At 42.4% G+C, this 13,038-nt stretch overlaps 1 protein-coding gene across 1 annotated transcript in view; it reads right to left on the bottom strand.

Moving 5' to 3' along the window:
• Positions 1-5,548: 5,548 nt before the first annotated feature.
• Positions 5,549-13,038, bottom strand: part of ADAMTSL1 (ADAMTS-like 1) — a 468,861-nt gene continuing 461,371 nt past the window's right edge. Inside the window, exons 27-30 of the mRNA XM_009328162.1 lie at positions 11,632-11,839; positions 8,390-8,499; positions 7,384-7,604; positions 5,549-5,781 (exon numbers count right to left, since the gene is read on the bottom strand). Coding sequence (XP_009326437.1) covers positions 5,675-5,781; positions 7,384-7,604; positions 8,390-8,499; positions 11,632-11,839 — 646 coding nt within the window. The 3' untranslated portion in view covers positions 5,549-5,674. The remainder of the gene's footprint in view (positions 5,782-7,383; positions 7,605-8,389; positions 8,500-11,631; positions 11,840-13,038) is intronic.

The raw sequence follows: 13,038 nt of genomic DNA, 5'->3' as shown, positions 1-13,038 counted from the left end.
CCTTCCCATCTGCCACACTTCAGAGCAGCCTGAGGCAGTATAACTTGCACATGGTACAGATTGATATAGACTCAGAGAGGGGCATTAAAGACATTCCCACACAATCCCCTGTTTCTGTGTGAAGTAAGCATGTGCAGGTCTCCGAACATGCATGCTCATCAGTCACAGTGCCAAAGGCAGGCACCAGTGTAAAGCTGGTATGCGTGAAGGGCAAAGCACGTCCAGTGGGCTTCCTGCATGACAAGCAAAACAAAAAGCACTGGCAAGATTCTCATGAGAATGAATCGCATCTGATTGTGGTTATAGTTGGTGATATTGGCAGCAAATATTTCAACTTTCACACTTTTGTTTATTACGTCATGCTATCAGCTACTTTCCGTGTCAGTGACAGGGTATATGCTTTGCCCTCAGTATCTCTAGCAATAGTACTTATGAACTGATTTTGTTTCATCTTATTTTGTTTTTTCTGGTAGATCGTTTTTTATTGGTCAGAAGCCATTTTTTTTGCTGTGCTAACCTTGTTTCTCCCTGTGTAAAGCCTTCTTTATATGAGCATGAGCTGGTATACAAACTCTGATCAGTGAGGAGCCACTGTTGATGATCCTGTTTTAAATACATTTCATGAGCTACTTTGTGCTCTGTTTTGTCAGTTCCTTTTTTTCATTTGAAAAAACTCTTCCAGATGGACCCTGCTGTGATACTTCTCTAATGCTAAAGCACTTGTATACTCTCAGCCTTGCTGCCTCAGCCACCCAAAACGCATTGGATGGCTCAGTAGAGGCTGTTCCAGGTTTTGTAACCGTTCTGGCAAAAAAGAAGGGCTGGAGTCTGTGATTCATGGACTTTCTAGCCTTAGTCTTCATCAGTGATCACTGAATGAAAGATGAGGCTGAGCACCGTATTTGCTTCTCAGAGGGACAGATGGAGAATAAAATGTATTGTTGTGTTCATGTCTTCATGTGTGAAGTTGAGAATGGGAGCAAGTAAATTGTATCTATCTCAGTGGAAAGGCAGGGGAGGATAGAAATAAGTATTGTAATCAGAAGAGGAGATGCTGAGACATGGCTTTTCCCCTTATAAATCTGGATAAATAACATGTTGGGTTGCATATTATTGAAATGCCTTAGTGAGAACTTCATATGAAAATTTGGTTAAAATGACTATGACCAGGTTTTACATTTGATTCTGATTGACTGGAGGGGACATGTTGGGTGGAGATGATGAAAAGCAATGTAGGTGAAAATGATGATTAATCAATATGCTTTTAGTGAGAAATGTGTATGACCAGTAGAAAAAGGATGTCTGATTGTCCCTTCCCTCAATTTTTTTCAAACTAAAGTATTTGACATCTTCTTTGGTTTAGTTTCCACAAATAAAAGCTGAGTGTGAGAGTTAATACATAACATTATTGATAAATATACATACACCTTTAAACAAGAGGATGAAGGGAATGATTAAATCAATGATTCCCAAACCGTGGTCTGCAGCTAATATGCAAAGCCATAGTTAGCATTAGCAGTTCTGAGCTTCCCATCTGTGTACACCGGTAGTCTGCAAGAAAATCTGACATTCAAAACAGTTTGAAAGATTCTGTGTTAAAAATTAGACAATTGAATGAATGAAGTTAATTCATTCACTTAGTAGCTGAAATGATCAGTGACTCACCGACAGCTGCCATTAAGAACATACGAGGATTTCTATGATCCTGAAAATCTGGAAGCGAGTAAGCACTTGGTTCACTTTTTTCTATAAATAGAGGTGTCAGCTTAGGCTGATATAGAATGACTAAATTTACTTATGAATCAGTGTTTGGACACCAAACAGATAGTAAGGCAATCACTAGCTTTTTGTTTGAGAGGGTAACTTGCAAAAAGGATCATAACTTAAAAAGAAGAAAGCTTCAATTGCAGTCCATGGCCAGATAGTAGGAAAAAAATTTCCAGCTAAGGTTACTCTGCCTATGGCTTCTATGGTTCTAAGAGCATGTATGCAGACATACATGCCTGGAGTAGTTTAGCTGTGCTTACCTTGCCACATAACAGGGAGCAGGAGTAGGTCTCCTGTGGGGAACCTTTCAGCACTGCATTTTTCTGCTTGTTGCAGAACTGTTTTTCTTCCTTGAGGAAAATTAGTGGGGAGCACAGAACTGGAAGCTTGCTTTGAAGGTTTTGAAGGCTTTTTGACTTGACTGGTAACTAGAGCCATATGCATAGAGAGAGAATAATTATTCTCTTGAGAACCTAAGCTGGCCTGTTGTTCATTTTACATCAACACCAGCTTCTATACTTGTTTTACTCAAAATGAATGATTGAATTCCCATTGTCTTCAGTACTCTTGCTTGGAAGTCTTAGGTCTGGTCTTTGGCTTGCATCTCTGTGTGTGTTTATGTATGTGTGAGGTATTATTTATCTGCAGTGTAGGTGTCTAAAAAGCATATGCAGGAACATCATACTAGGGAAATTGTCAGTAAATCAGAGAAAAATCATTGTTCCCTTTTAGAAGAGACACTGTATCATTTGTTGGAAAAGGGCAACAGCAGAACCAGCTTAGTTTTCAAAACTTGATTTTGTCTTTGTTAAGAGAAAATTCTTTTGCTTTATTAGTTTTTTTTCTTCTTTCCCCTCTCCCCCATAATTCTGATTATTACCAGGATTCCTCCTATGTATTCACTTGATGCTTCAAGAAGTTGCAAGCTCCATTACTGAAGGCAGCAGAGACCTATAAGGAAAGACTGAAGTAACAGGGGTTGCTTCATGCCATAGGTTGCTGAGGAAAGTCACAAGATGTCTTTAAGCGTTGCTGCATAGTAAAAAAGGAGTATACTTTTACTGATTTCCATGATCCTAGGACCAGCAGTGATGGCTTTATACTTCTGCAAGAGCAACAGAGGCAAGACATTAGCAAAAAAGAATAAAGCAAGGCAAACGAAGAATTAAAACAGATCTCCAAGACAGGGTGCAGAATCTTAATGGGTGGAGACTTTTAAAAACAAGTTAAGACACCCTCTTTCTCCAAAGCAGGTAGATCATGTGTACTTTGTGTAACAGCTGTGTGCTGTTATCATAATACAGAATAAGGGCAGAGTACTCCAACAGCTTTGCTACTTTGTTTAGCTTTTGTTTTTAAGATTAATAAACAACATGTCAGACAGCAGTAGATAAATAGGTAACCTGCATTACTTGTACAAAATATTATACAAATACAAGTTTGCTGTTTTGTTTTCTTTTTAGAGAAGGAAAGCATCCTTTCATACAATATCCAGCAATCCTTATCTTAACTGAGATGCTGCCAAGTCACAATTCAGAGGACAGACATGTGAAATTAATCCACACTGTGCAGAGCCAACACGGTGGCCCCTCCAGATCTGATCCTTCATGTTTATCCTATGCACAGTTACACAGCTACTATTCAACATGTGATCATCTGAATGTTTTGCTATTAAACAAATGAAAATACTTCCCTGTACTGCTTTTTGTTAACTACTGTACTAGAAATATCCACCATATTATCATCATCATCATCATCATTATTATTGTTGTTAAGGAATTGTCCTTCATTCCATGCATAATTATCATTTCACAAGTTAAAAACATCATCCCTCCCTCATGTCATAGTTTATAAAGCACTCTGTGCACAGTCAAGCAGATCCCCAATTAAATGCAATTGCTATTAAAATTAAGAGAAATACACTATTACTGTTGATTTTAGAGGAACAAAATTCTGGGGAGATTTAAAAAGACCCCAAAATAGTTTTATCTGGACAAAATAATGTACAATTATTAATATTGCACTTTTTGTACAAGAAATCCTAATAAATATACAGAAAAGATATACATTTACATACATAGAAAGACATTCTTCTTTTTTTAAATAAAAAGTTACACTGATGCTTAGCAACACTATTTCTTGAAGACCCATTTGTAGTAAAAGCGGTCAATGCCAGAAGTGTTTTGAAGTAACCCAACTTGAGACAGTTTAATGTCATGAACCTGGCACTGACCTCAAAAGTGGACTCCCAGTTTTGCTGAAAAATCCACGTGTCATGGAAGCTGTAACACAGCAGTCCTTGAACAGCATTTCAGTAACACGCCACAAGGACTGAGCCCCACTGGGGGTGACAGGAGAGGCACAGCCAAGCCTTTAATTTAGAGAAGGTCTTGAACCAAAGCCTCAGATCCAGATAGCTCTCCTTTAAAGTTTCATGATGCTCAAACCCCATACTTTGCAGAATTCCTCTAATTTTAAGGCGCTATTCTGAGCAGAGCAGAGAGTGCCCAGGAGCTAAAAGCACTTCACTGGCTGAATAACCACTACAGCTGGCCAGGGGGAAAGACTCACAGACAGCATGCAAAGTCATACTGTGGGTGTGATGTTTGAACCTCACTTTTTAGATCGTATCTTCAGGGTGTTATATATGGGCTTAAAAATGTGCTGCTTTATAGCACCTGTTTTGTTGTAGGAAGCAGCTGGAGAGGAGCAAGTTTGTTAAAAATTATTGGCATTAGTCCTCTGGGGCTGATGCTGAATCCATTCTGTTTCTACTGAGTAGGAATAACCACAAGAAATCAGAATACAGCTTTTTTCTACTACTTGTCCAAAAGGCTTGGCTGCCAGGAGAGAGAAATTTCACGTTAGCAGGATAGGGAAATGCACTTTCTCAAGTTCTCTTCCAAAACCCCAGGTCTGAAAGCAGCTCTGGGAACTGTTACTCCTCTCTTTTCCAAGTAAGTGTTAGTCGGATGGAGTATGCAAAGTAGCTCCTGTTACCACAGACAATTGCTATCTTTCCTGCCTGTGCTCTCTACAGAACAGCATTTGCAGGTTTGTACTACAGTCTGTCAATAGCAGATGATACTTTTTCTCCTTCTCCTGGATAATAATTAACATCATCACCTCACCTCTGTGCTGAGGGCAACCCTCCTATCCCCAGTCCTCCCTCACAAGCACAATCTAGGAACATTTTCAGGTGTGTTTTAGACTCACACACATTACACACCATTGTTCAACCTCCCCAGACACCAGATCCTCAAAGATCATGAGGATCTCCCATTGAAATAATTTGAAGGCCTGGCATGAGAAGCAGAGAGGGGTTTAGAAAGAAAAAAGAGGAATCCAATCTTGGATGTAACAAATAGGTTTATAAAGCAAACTCATATGCTTATGTTCTCAAAGTAGTCTAAGATAGATGAAGTATCTGTATAGTGCTGAATGTTTAGTTTAGCCTTTTTTTTTTCTCTCCGGTACCCCATGACCTGTCAAGCTGTTTAATTATTTGTTTCATATTGTGGTCGTCCAATGTAATGCTAGGTTTTTATTGTGATCCACTTCCCCATCTGTCCGTTGGTGTATCCCCAGGCATGTACATGGATTATGGCGCAGCCCCACTCCTCTCAGGCCCATTGCTGGTGGCGTGGGGCTCACTGACTCTTTGTGGTCTACCCTCATGACCGTGTTTTGCTGCATTCTGTCTCCCAGATTCATAGAAGGGAAAACTTGTCAAGTCCCTTTACAAAAATGATTTGGTAAAAGGTTTTCTTTTTTTTTTTTAAAAGGGAAATAAATAAATAAAATGAAAAAAAGAATTCCATTCCATTTATATTTTCTGTAAAAGTCCTTGCCTCAATGAAGCAAAGGCTGTGATCCCCTTGTTCCTCCATTTTCATTGCTTTTGTCTTCAAGCTTTTCCACAAGTCCCACAGCAGCGTGACTTGAACTGGGAGAGCTGGCAGAGTTTGAGCTGCTTCACTTTCTCACAGTACCTTGTGGTGTCTCTGCACTCCACTGCCGAAGGGGAAACAAAAAGGAGAAATGATGCTGAAGCAATGAAAGAAGGATTTCTTACCTGAGAACATTTCATGGGGTGGCTGAAAGGGGGACCAAGACAGCTTTGTGTTGAGAGGTCTCATGAGCTTGACTTGCTGCAAAGACTGAGCGGGGACTTCAAGCAGCCAAAGGCTCAAAGGAGAACATGGTGGGCAGCCCTTACTTTCAGAGACTGGGGATACACCAGCTTCTGAGGCTGCTCCAACACTCTGTCAGTTTGTCATCTACCAGCATTTTAGGGAGGCTCTAGGAGTTTCATAACAGTTGTTAAACCAAAGATGAAGTAGTAAATAAAACTGGAAACTTATTTTAACAGAGTAGCTCAAAGGCACTTTGGCCAACCTTTTGCATTTGAAGAGACAATGTGTAGGAGTGCTAGCCTGGCTGACCAGGTGTTGTGTTGTGCTTTTCACATCTGTGTCGCAGAACACAGCCCGGGGTGGAGATGTTAAGACACTTTTTAAACTCCCCTAGGACTTAGGTCCTGGTATCATTTGGACAGTTTTTAAGGCCCGCAGCCTCCTGCTTTTGAGTTCCAGATTGGAAAACTGTCCAGTATCCCTTCAAGACCTTGGGTGTGTTGTTGCCTGAAGGACTTCCACTTCCCATGCTAAGGCTGGAAAGGGGATCATCACAGAGCAGTTGCACAGCCCTGTCCAGTAATGTCTGTGCCAAATAACTCCACTGTTGTCTAGATGTGGGACATTTTTTATATAGCAGGAAGAGGCTGGAGGGACAGTGAAGGTCTTGCTTGGTACCTGTAAGCTCCCTCAGCCCTTCCACTTCCATTAGGGAACCCCAAACTCAGCTCATGGGTTTGGACCTATGGAGTCCACTTTGCCTTTACCAAGAGGGAGCGTCAGAGCTGGTGTGGCCATAAGCAAGCACAGGCAGATTCTGCTGCTGCTTCTGTGGCAATTGCACAGCAACCAGCTTGCATCCTGGAGGATAGGATCTGCCCATCAAAATCAGCACGTGAAGTGGGAGCCGGGGCAAATGAAAAGATCATGATTTATACTTGTCCTGCCTGCTGTTTCCCAAGCGGACATTGCCATAGTGGGGCATCGTTTCCAAAGAGGCACATTATCTGTTCTTTTTTGTTTTTTTTTTTAATATCTGTAACCTTTCTAGTCCTTTGGCAGGCCCAACTAGTTGCTTGCCACCTGAAAGCAAGCAGCCTCCACTCCAGGAATTCCCATCATCAACCTACCCACTGGATTTAGACTTACTGTATTTTAACTATAGCCAGCAGTCTGTGACTTGTGTTTTTCTTTCTGTCTGCACCATTATTGGAAAGTTAAGACTGCATCAGCCATTTCACATGCTATTAGCAAGGGGACACAATCCCAGCGCTAACACCATCACCAACAAACCACAATGGGCACCATTCCCCCTGAGGCGCTGAGCACTGAGCTTTTGACACCGCATTTTGCATATGTTCAGGCTGGAGGTTCCCCAGGATGCCCAGCTGCAAGGTTCAGTGCTGCATTTCTGAGAGATGGCTCTGCCTTCTTTCCGCCCCCATGCACCACACTGCCTCCCCTCCTCTCAGCAACGTACTGTTTTCACAGGGTGTTATGTTGCAGCGCTGCCAGTTTGCCGGCCGTGGCCTCCAGGTGCAGTGATGCTCCAGCACGGGCTTGTTGGTGCGGACGTGCACGCAGTCCACGCGCCGGGACTGGAAGCCATAGTTTCCACACGTAGCCGTGCAGACTGTCCACAGGCTGACCCTCCAGTGCACGCCACAGACATCAGTCCAGCAGTTCTGGGTGCTCAAAGGCCTGTGGGCAGGAAGGAGGGAGGGGTGACCTGTCACCATGCTGCCCAGGGAGCAAGTGCACGCTGCTCCAGGTGTCATGCAAGCTCCAGGGACAGCAAGCCTTGCATATCCCAAACATAATTCGCTCAGAGCACCATATGGGTCAGGTCTTCAACGGGTGCAAGTGGGGGTAACTCCAGTACACTGAAAGGCAGTTTGTAACTGCACTCAAGGACCAGACCCTCAGCAGGCACACACTGGTATAGCACTACTGGAGCTAAATGACCATTTGTACTACTTGAGGATTTGGCCGAAATGTCCTCTCCATGAAGTGCCAAACCAGAGGTCCACTGAAAAGATGCAATGAGTGAAGTGGCGACCAGTAAGACCCAGCAGGGCTCTGTAACTTTTTTATGGCTTTGCAGCCAGTGGGAACAAAACTGATTCCCTGAAACCCTCCTTTTCCCTTCAATGCAGTCTCACAGAAGATGCATAGGTACACTTGGTTCCCACCTATTTGTCACACTGATAATGAAAATACATGAGTGGGAGCCAAAGAGCTAATTATATTAATTTTCAGAAGACTTTCCAGTTGTTGGTCAACAAGTGTTTTTTTCTGGGGCTCATAGGAACAAATAATGAAGCCTGGGCTTAAGCCTGGTGAGATTTGTACCATTTAACTGTATGGGTTGCAGCATGACCTCTTCGTTACATAGGGGAAACCCAAAAGTAGTCAGTTAAGTCACTAGTCCATTCAACATCTCTGCAAAGGGTAGTAGTTTCAGACATAAGGGATTCCTGTCCTACCTTGGTAAGGCACTGCATTGATCCAATGACACAGAAGTCCCATCTTTGGTCTGGCAAAATATCTGTCTGTGCTGTACAGCCAGTCGTGGTCCAATGCAAGGCCCGTTACACTGCAAACACAGAAAAATCACTTAAGGGAGGTAAAAGGCAGGTCATGTTCCCCTTTTATAAGACTGCTGGTGAAATAAAATGCATACTTCCGTGCAATGACTGTTGAGATTTCAAACACTTCATGCAGCTCTGCAGGCTTTGAATGCTGAGTGTGCAGTCATCTTCTGCCCTACCTCACCCTCCTCGAGCAGCATTAAAACTGCATTTCTATATCTGCTCTGTAGATTTCATTACTGCTCCTCTTCAATAGTTCAATCTTAAATACATCTGTTACGGCAAATAAAATGCTCTCATGTCATTAGCCAAGAGCCTATCGTCCATGCAGGAAATTTCAACACAGTCCTTTTAATGTACATTTTGCAGCTTGTACTGTGACAATTTATGGGCAAATAGTTAATAACCAAGAATGCATTGAACCAAGAACATATTCCACACCATTTAATAATTTAAAAGCATTGCAGGACAATAAACAAAAGCAGCAAGCACGACGAACACAGCAGATCTGCAAGCTTGCTCCAATACTGAGCTTATCCTAACCTATTCAAGCTTACCAATCACATGCTGACTGTTTAACTCTTTTAAACCTCTCCTTTGATTAAATCATAATTAGCTATAGGTATGAAGCATGTATTTGTGTTCTTTCAAAATTATATCAACTGTTAGGAAACAGTTTCTTTTCTAAGTATCTGGAAATTATATTCAAGAACAGACTGAGGGTTGAAGAAAGGGACCTTAGTATGAGGGAGGAATTTTTGCCAGGGGAGGGCTGCTGACTGATCCCTCTGCCACCTCTGCCCCCCATCAACAGGAGCTCTATTATACAGTACCATGCACTGCTCACATAATACTCCCTTCCCACTGCTATTTCTTCCCTCCCTGACAACTGGGAGAGAGAAGCAGTGACTGCCAGGTTTTCAGTTGCTCCCAGTCAACCTCCTGGTTGAGCAAGGTGGATGGAAATGTCATTCATTGAAGTATGTGGAGCACTTCTGCAATATCTGCAGGCGCTAGCAGTCCTCATCACCAGCAAGCTTGAGTCACTAGTTTTAAAACACTATGGGATTACATAGTCGAGATCAAAATGCCACTAACATTAAATGAAGGAAAGGAATTCATTGTAGAGGTAGGGGTAGAGTAGGTAGTCTGTTTATTTTCTCTGTGAGTTGGGAAAGTTGGTCACCACACCTGGGCAACAGGGAGCTGATATCCCATGATACTACCAAGAAGATCATTGATCCACTGAGCCACTAAGCCAGTGATATCTTCCTAATTGTAATTAGATAACAGTCTTCTGGCTTGGAGACTGAGCTGTACAGAATCGTGTGGGACTTGTGGTTTTTTTTTTAAGCTAAGTAGAAGAAATGTTATATTATAACGCACAGAGGTTAGGTGTAACAAATTAATTCAGACTTCTTTGATTGTCTCAGCTGAGTATGATGTAATGGGGAACAATATAGCCCATAATGATCTACAAAATAAGGATGAGGTAATTGGCTTTTTGTAAGGATAATCCAGTCCTTATCTGGAATTCCACAGGGAGTGACAATTTGCTTCTTTCATATAAAAGGATAATTCCAAGCTTTACTCATACATGTAATACAATAACTCAGTCACCTTTCATGAGAGAAATTTCCAAAGTACACGGGCAATAGTTAAATGAAATTGTTTTCAAGTAGTGGACAATAACAAGATTTAGTAGCTGAAGACACTTTTTGCTACCAATATTGTAAAAGAACCTGCTGCAGCGCAATGTATTGTGCATATTAAGCACATATGCCCCAAGCAAATACAGAACGCATGTGGTTATTAGTAAGAAACTATCGTATTACTCTAACCTCTAATACAATGAGATAGCATTTGCCTTTGTTTTCAAACTGACTTACCACATGCTAATTAGAAAAGGAGGAAAATATTTCATGATAGCTCACTATGTGTCAAGACTGACAGTTACTACTCTGGGTTATTATTTTCTTAGCTGCTTCTTGCATGGTAAGAAGCCTCGCTTCTATACGTTTACCTGACTCATAATTTCAATTAGATGTATGACTACTTCGGTTTTGCCAACCTGCTTTTTCTTTTTCCCTTTGAAAATGTTTATTTCACCAAAAGTGATATTAAAGTAGTATTGGTTTCTGGCTTTAACCTCTAGCAAAATTGGCTTCTGTGGTTTTAACCCTGTGTCTCATGCACCCTGGAATGCTATACCCTAGTGTGAATCACCACTCTGGAGATCTTTGGGCTAAAATCTATGAGTTTCTACCCCTAAGTCTGGACTGTGGTGGACTCATCAACCTTCACATATGGTTCAGTCAAGGTGGAGTGGAGAGAAAAGGGAGGAAAGCACATAGTAATGACTGGTGCCAGGTTATAATTGACTACATATTGACAAGTGTCTTTTCAGGAAACCTCATAGCTCACAGAGAGACAAAGACAAAACTCTTCTGTGGATTCCCACAATAAAGTGATTTAACTCTAAATACTTGGAACATTTGGTATTTATGGAGTGAAGCTTTTTAACATCTGATCATTGAACGAAGCTGCAAGGAGATAATTTGCATGCATGAACTTCTTCATGTATGCAGAACAGCATGAAGGAGTCTGAAAATGCTTTTAGCCCTCCATTCTGCTTTTCGTCATGAAGCAAATCAAGAAAGCTCCCGCCTTTTTGCATTCTCAGGCAACATCAGCAACTTTGTAAAACTGGGTTATTATGCAACTCCCCCACCCCAAACCTATCACAGTCATCAGCCCTGACTCCTGCCAGCCAAAACTGAAACACACTCACTGGGTGGTAAGGGGAATTAAGACTTGGAGAAGACTATTTCCCAGATGCGTCACCTGTCACTATAGAGAGGAGCTGCAGAACTTTGCACTGGGGATGATACATGGGTCTGCAGTAAAACTCCTGTTCACAAGCAGCGTTTCTAGGGATCGCAGGAAGCTACAGAAATCCAAGCATGCAGTGCATGAAATATGGAGTTGAAAGAGCTGAGCAAATTAGTTGCCTCCTCAAAAGCCTGCAGACCATAACCTAAAGATACCAGGGTGCAAAATGACTCCTTTCATTTTCTGTCACTTTTTTTCTAGCCCACACTATGAGGCTGTCCTTGGACTGCTGGCTGGTTCCTTACCTGGCCCCAGGAGGAGGCTACCCACTCAACACAGGGCTGCCTGTTACAGTTCTGTGTGTCCACAGGGCGCTTGGACAGCTGGGCACAAGCCTCATTTGACACTGGGGCAGAGCTGCCTTTTGCTGTCAGGCGCTGACATGTCACTCGCCGCATCTGGATGCCTCCACTGCAGCTCCGTGTGCAAGGAGACCATGATGTTACCATCCATCTGTGAGATAAAGGAGAACAGGTCAGGGAGGAGATACGTGCACCATCTGCAGGATCATTGGTGTCAACAGGTCTTTATGTATTTGACCAAAAAAAGGCAACAATGGCTTGGTTCATTTAGGGTGTGATCCTGGAAGGTGCTGAGTGCCTCAGCCTCCCATAGTAGTCACTGAAAACCGCTCAGAGAATGAAAGCTGAGAAAAGAGCACATTTTTCATTAAATTCTCTTCTCAAGGCTCTTTGGGCCCAGAATTCATTTTCTAGCCCTTAAGGCAGTTTTTAGAGGCTTAGTACATATTTCTAGCCCAGGCACAGGGTTTGGGCATGGCTGCTTTTACACCACTGTGCCACGGAGGCCTCAGTCACAGGCTACACTGACAACGTCAGCAATGACTAGCCCATTTACACCCCTTAGTAGGGAAAACTGTCTCTGTAAAGTTGCTGGAGGAGCTCACAGGCCACTTCTTTGAACTTGCTGCTGACAGAACAGCCAAAAGCCTGCTGGGTCCTGCTGGTATCTGCCTACTCTGTTATGCCCCTGACAAGTGGAATCATCCAGAAAAGCCTGAAGGTTGCTCAGGGATAAGGTTGATGCATAGTCAGTCCGGGGACAAAGGACACCTTTCTTCTTTCCTCTTGAGCTCAGACCATGCATCTGCCAGCTGAGGCTGAGGCTCTGAACCCCTATGTGCTGGGGTTTAAAAAATCCAGTCTAACTAGTAAAACGCCTGTAACAACAGAAAATAATAGCCCAGGTCCAAACTCTTACCAAGATGGACAACACATTTTGTCTCTTTAAGGATCATTAAGTGAAACACTCATACAGTTGGGTTTGGGAAGGAGGTAGGTAGGAACAGGAAGAATGGGACTGATTACTAGTTTCCTGAAGAGTTTTATGGTCAAGTCAGCAGTTTGCTTTGTTGAGTTTCAGGATACTTTGTAGGATTTGTGTGTTACTGAGAGAAAAATAGTGCCTATCACGTCCCTTACCAACGGTGTTTATGATTACTTTCCAAAATAGGCAATAGGTGTTCTCCAGTACCATGTAGAGGCATAGAATCATAGAATCATAGAGTCATTAAAGTCGGAAAAGACCTCTAAGATCATCAAGTCCAACCGTCAACCCAACACCACCATGCCCACTAAACCATGTGCCTAAGTGCTGCATCTACACGTCTTTTAAATACTTCCAGGGATGGT

The sequence above is a fragment of the Pygoscelis adeliae genome, unplaced genomic scaffold (assembly GCF_000699105.1).
Source record: "Pygoscelis adeliae isolate BGI_AS28 unplaced genomic scaffold, ASM69910v1 Scaffold45, whole genome shotgun sequence".
NCBI lineage: Eukaryota > Metazoa > Chordata > Aves > Sphenisciformes > Spheniscidae > Pygoscelis > Pygoscelis adeliae.
The sequence above is the reverse complement of the archived record's forward strand: the minus strand, read 5'-3'. Positions and strand labels throughout refer to the sequence as shown.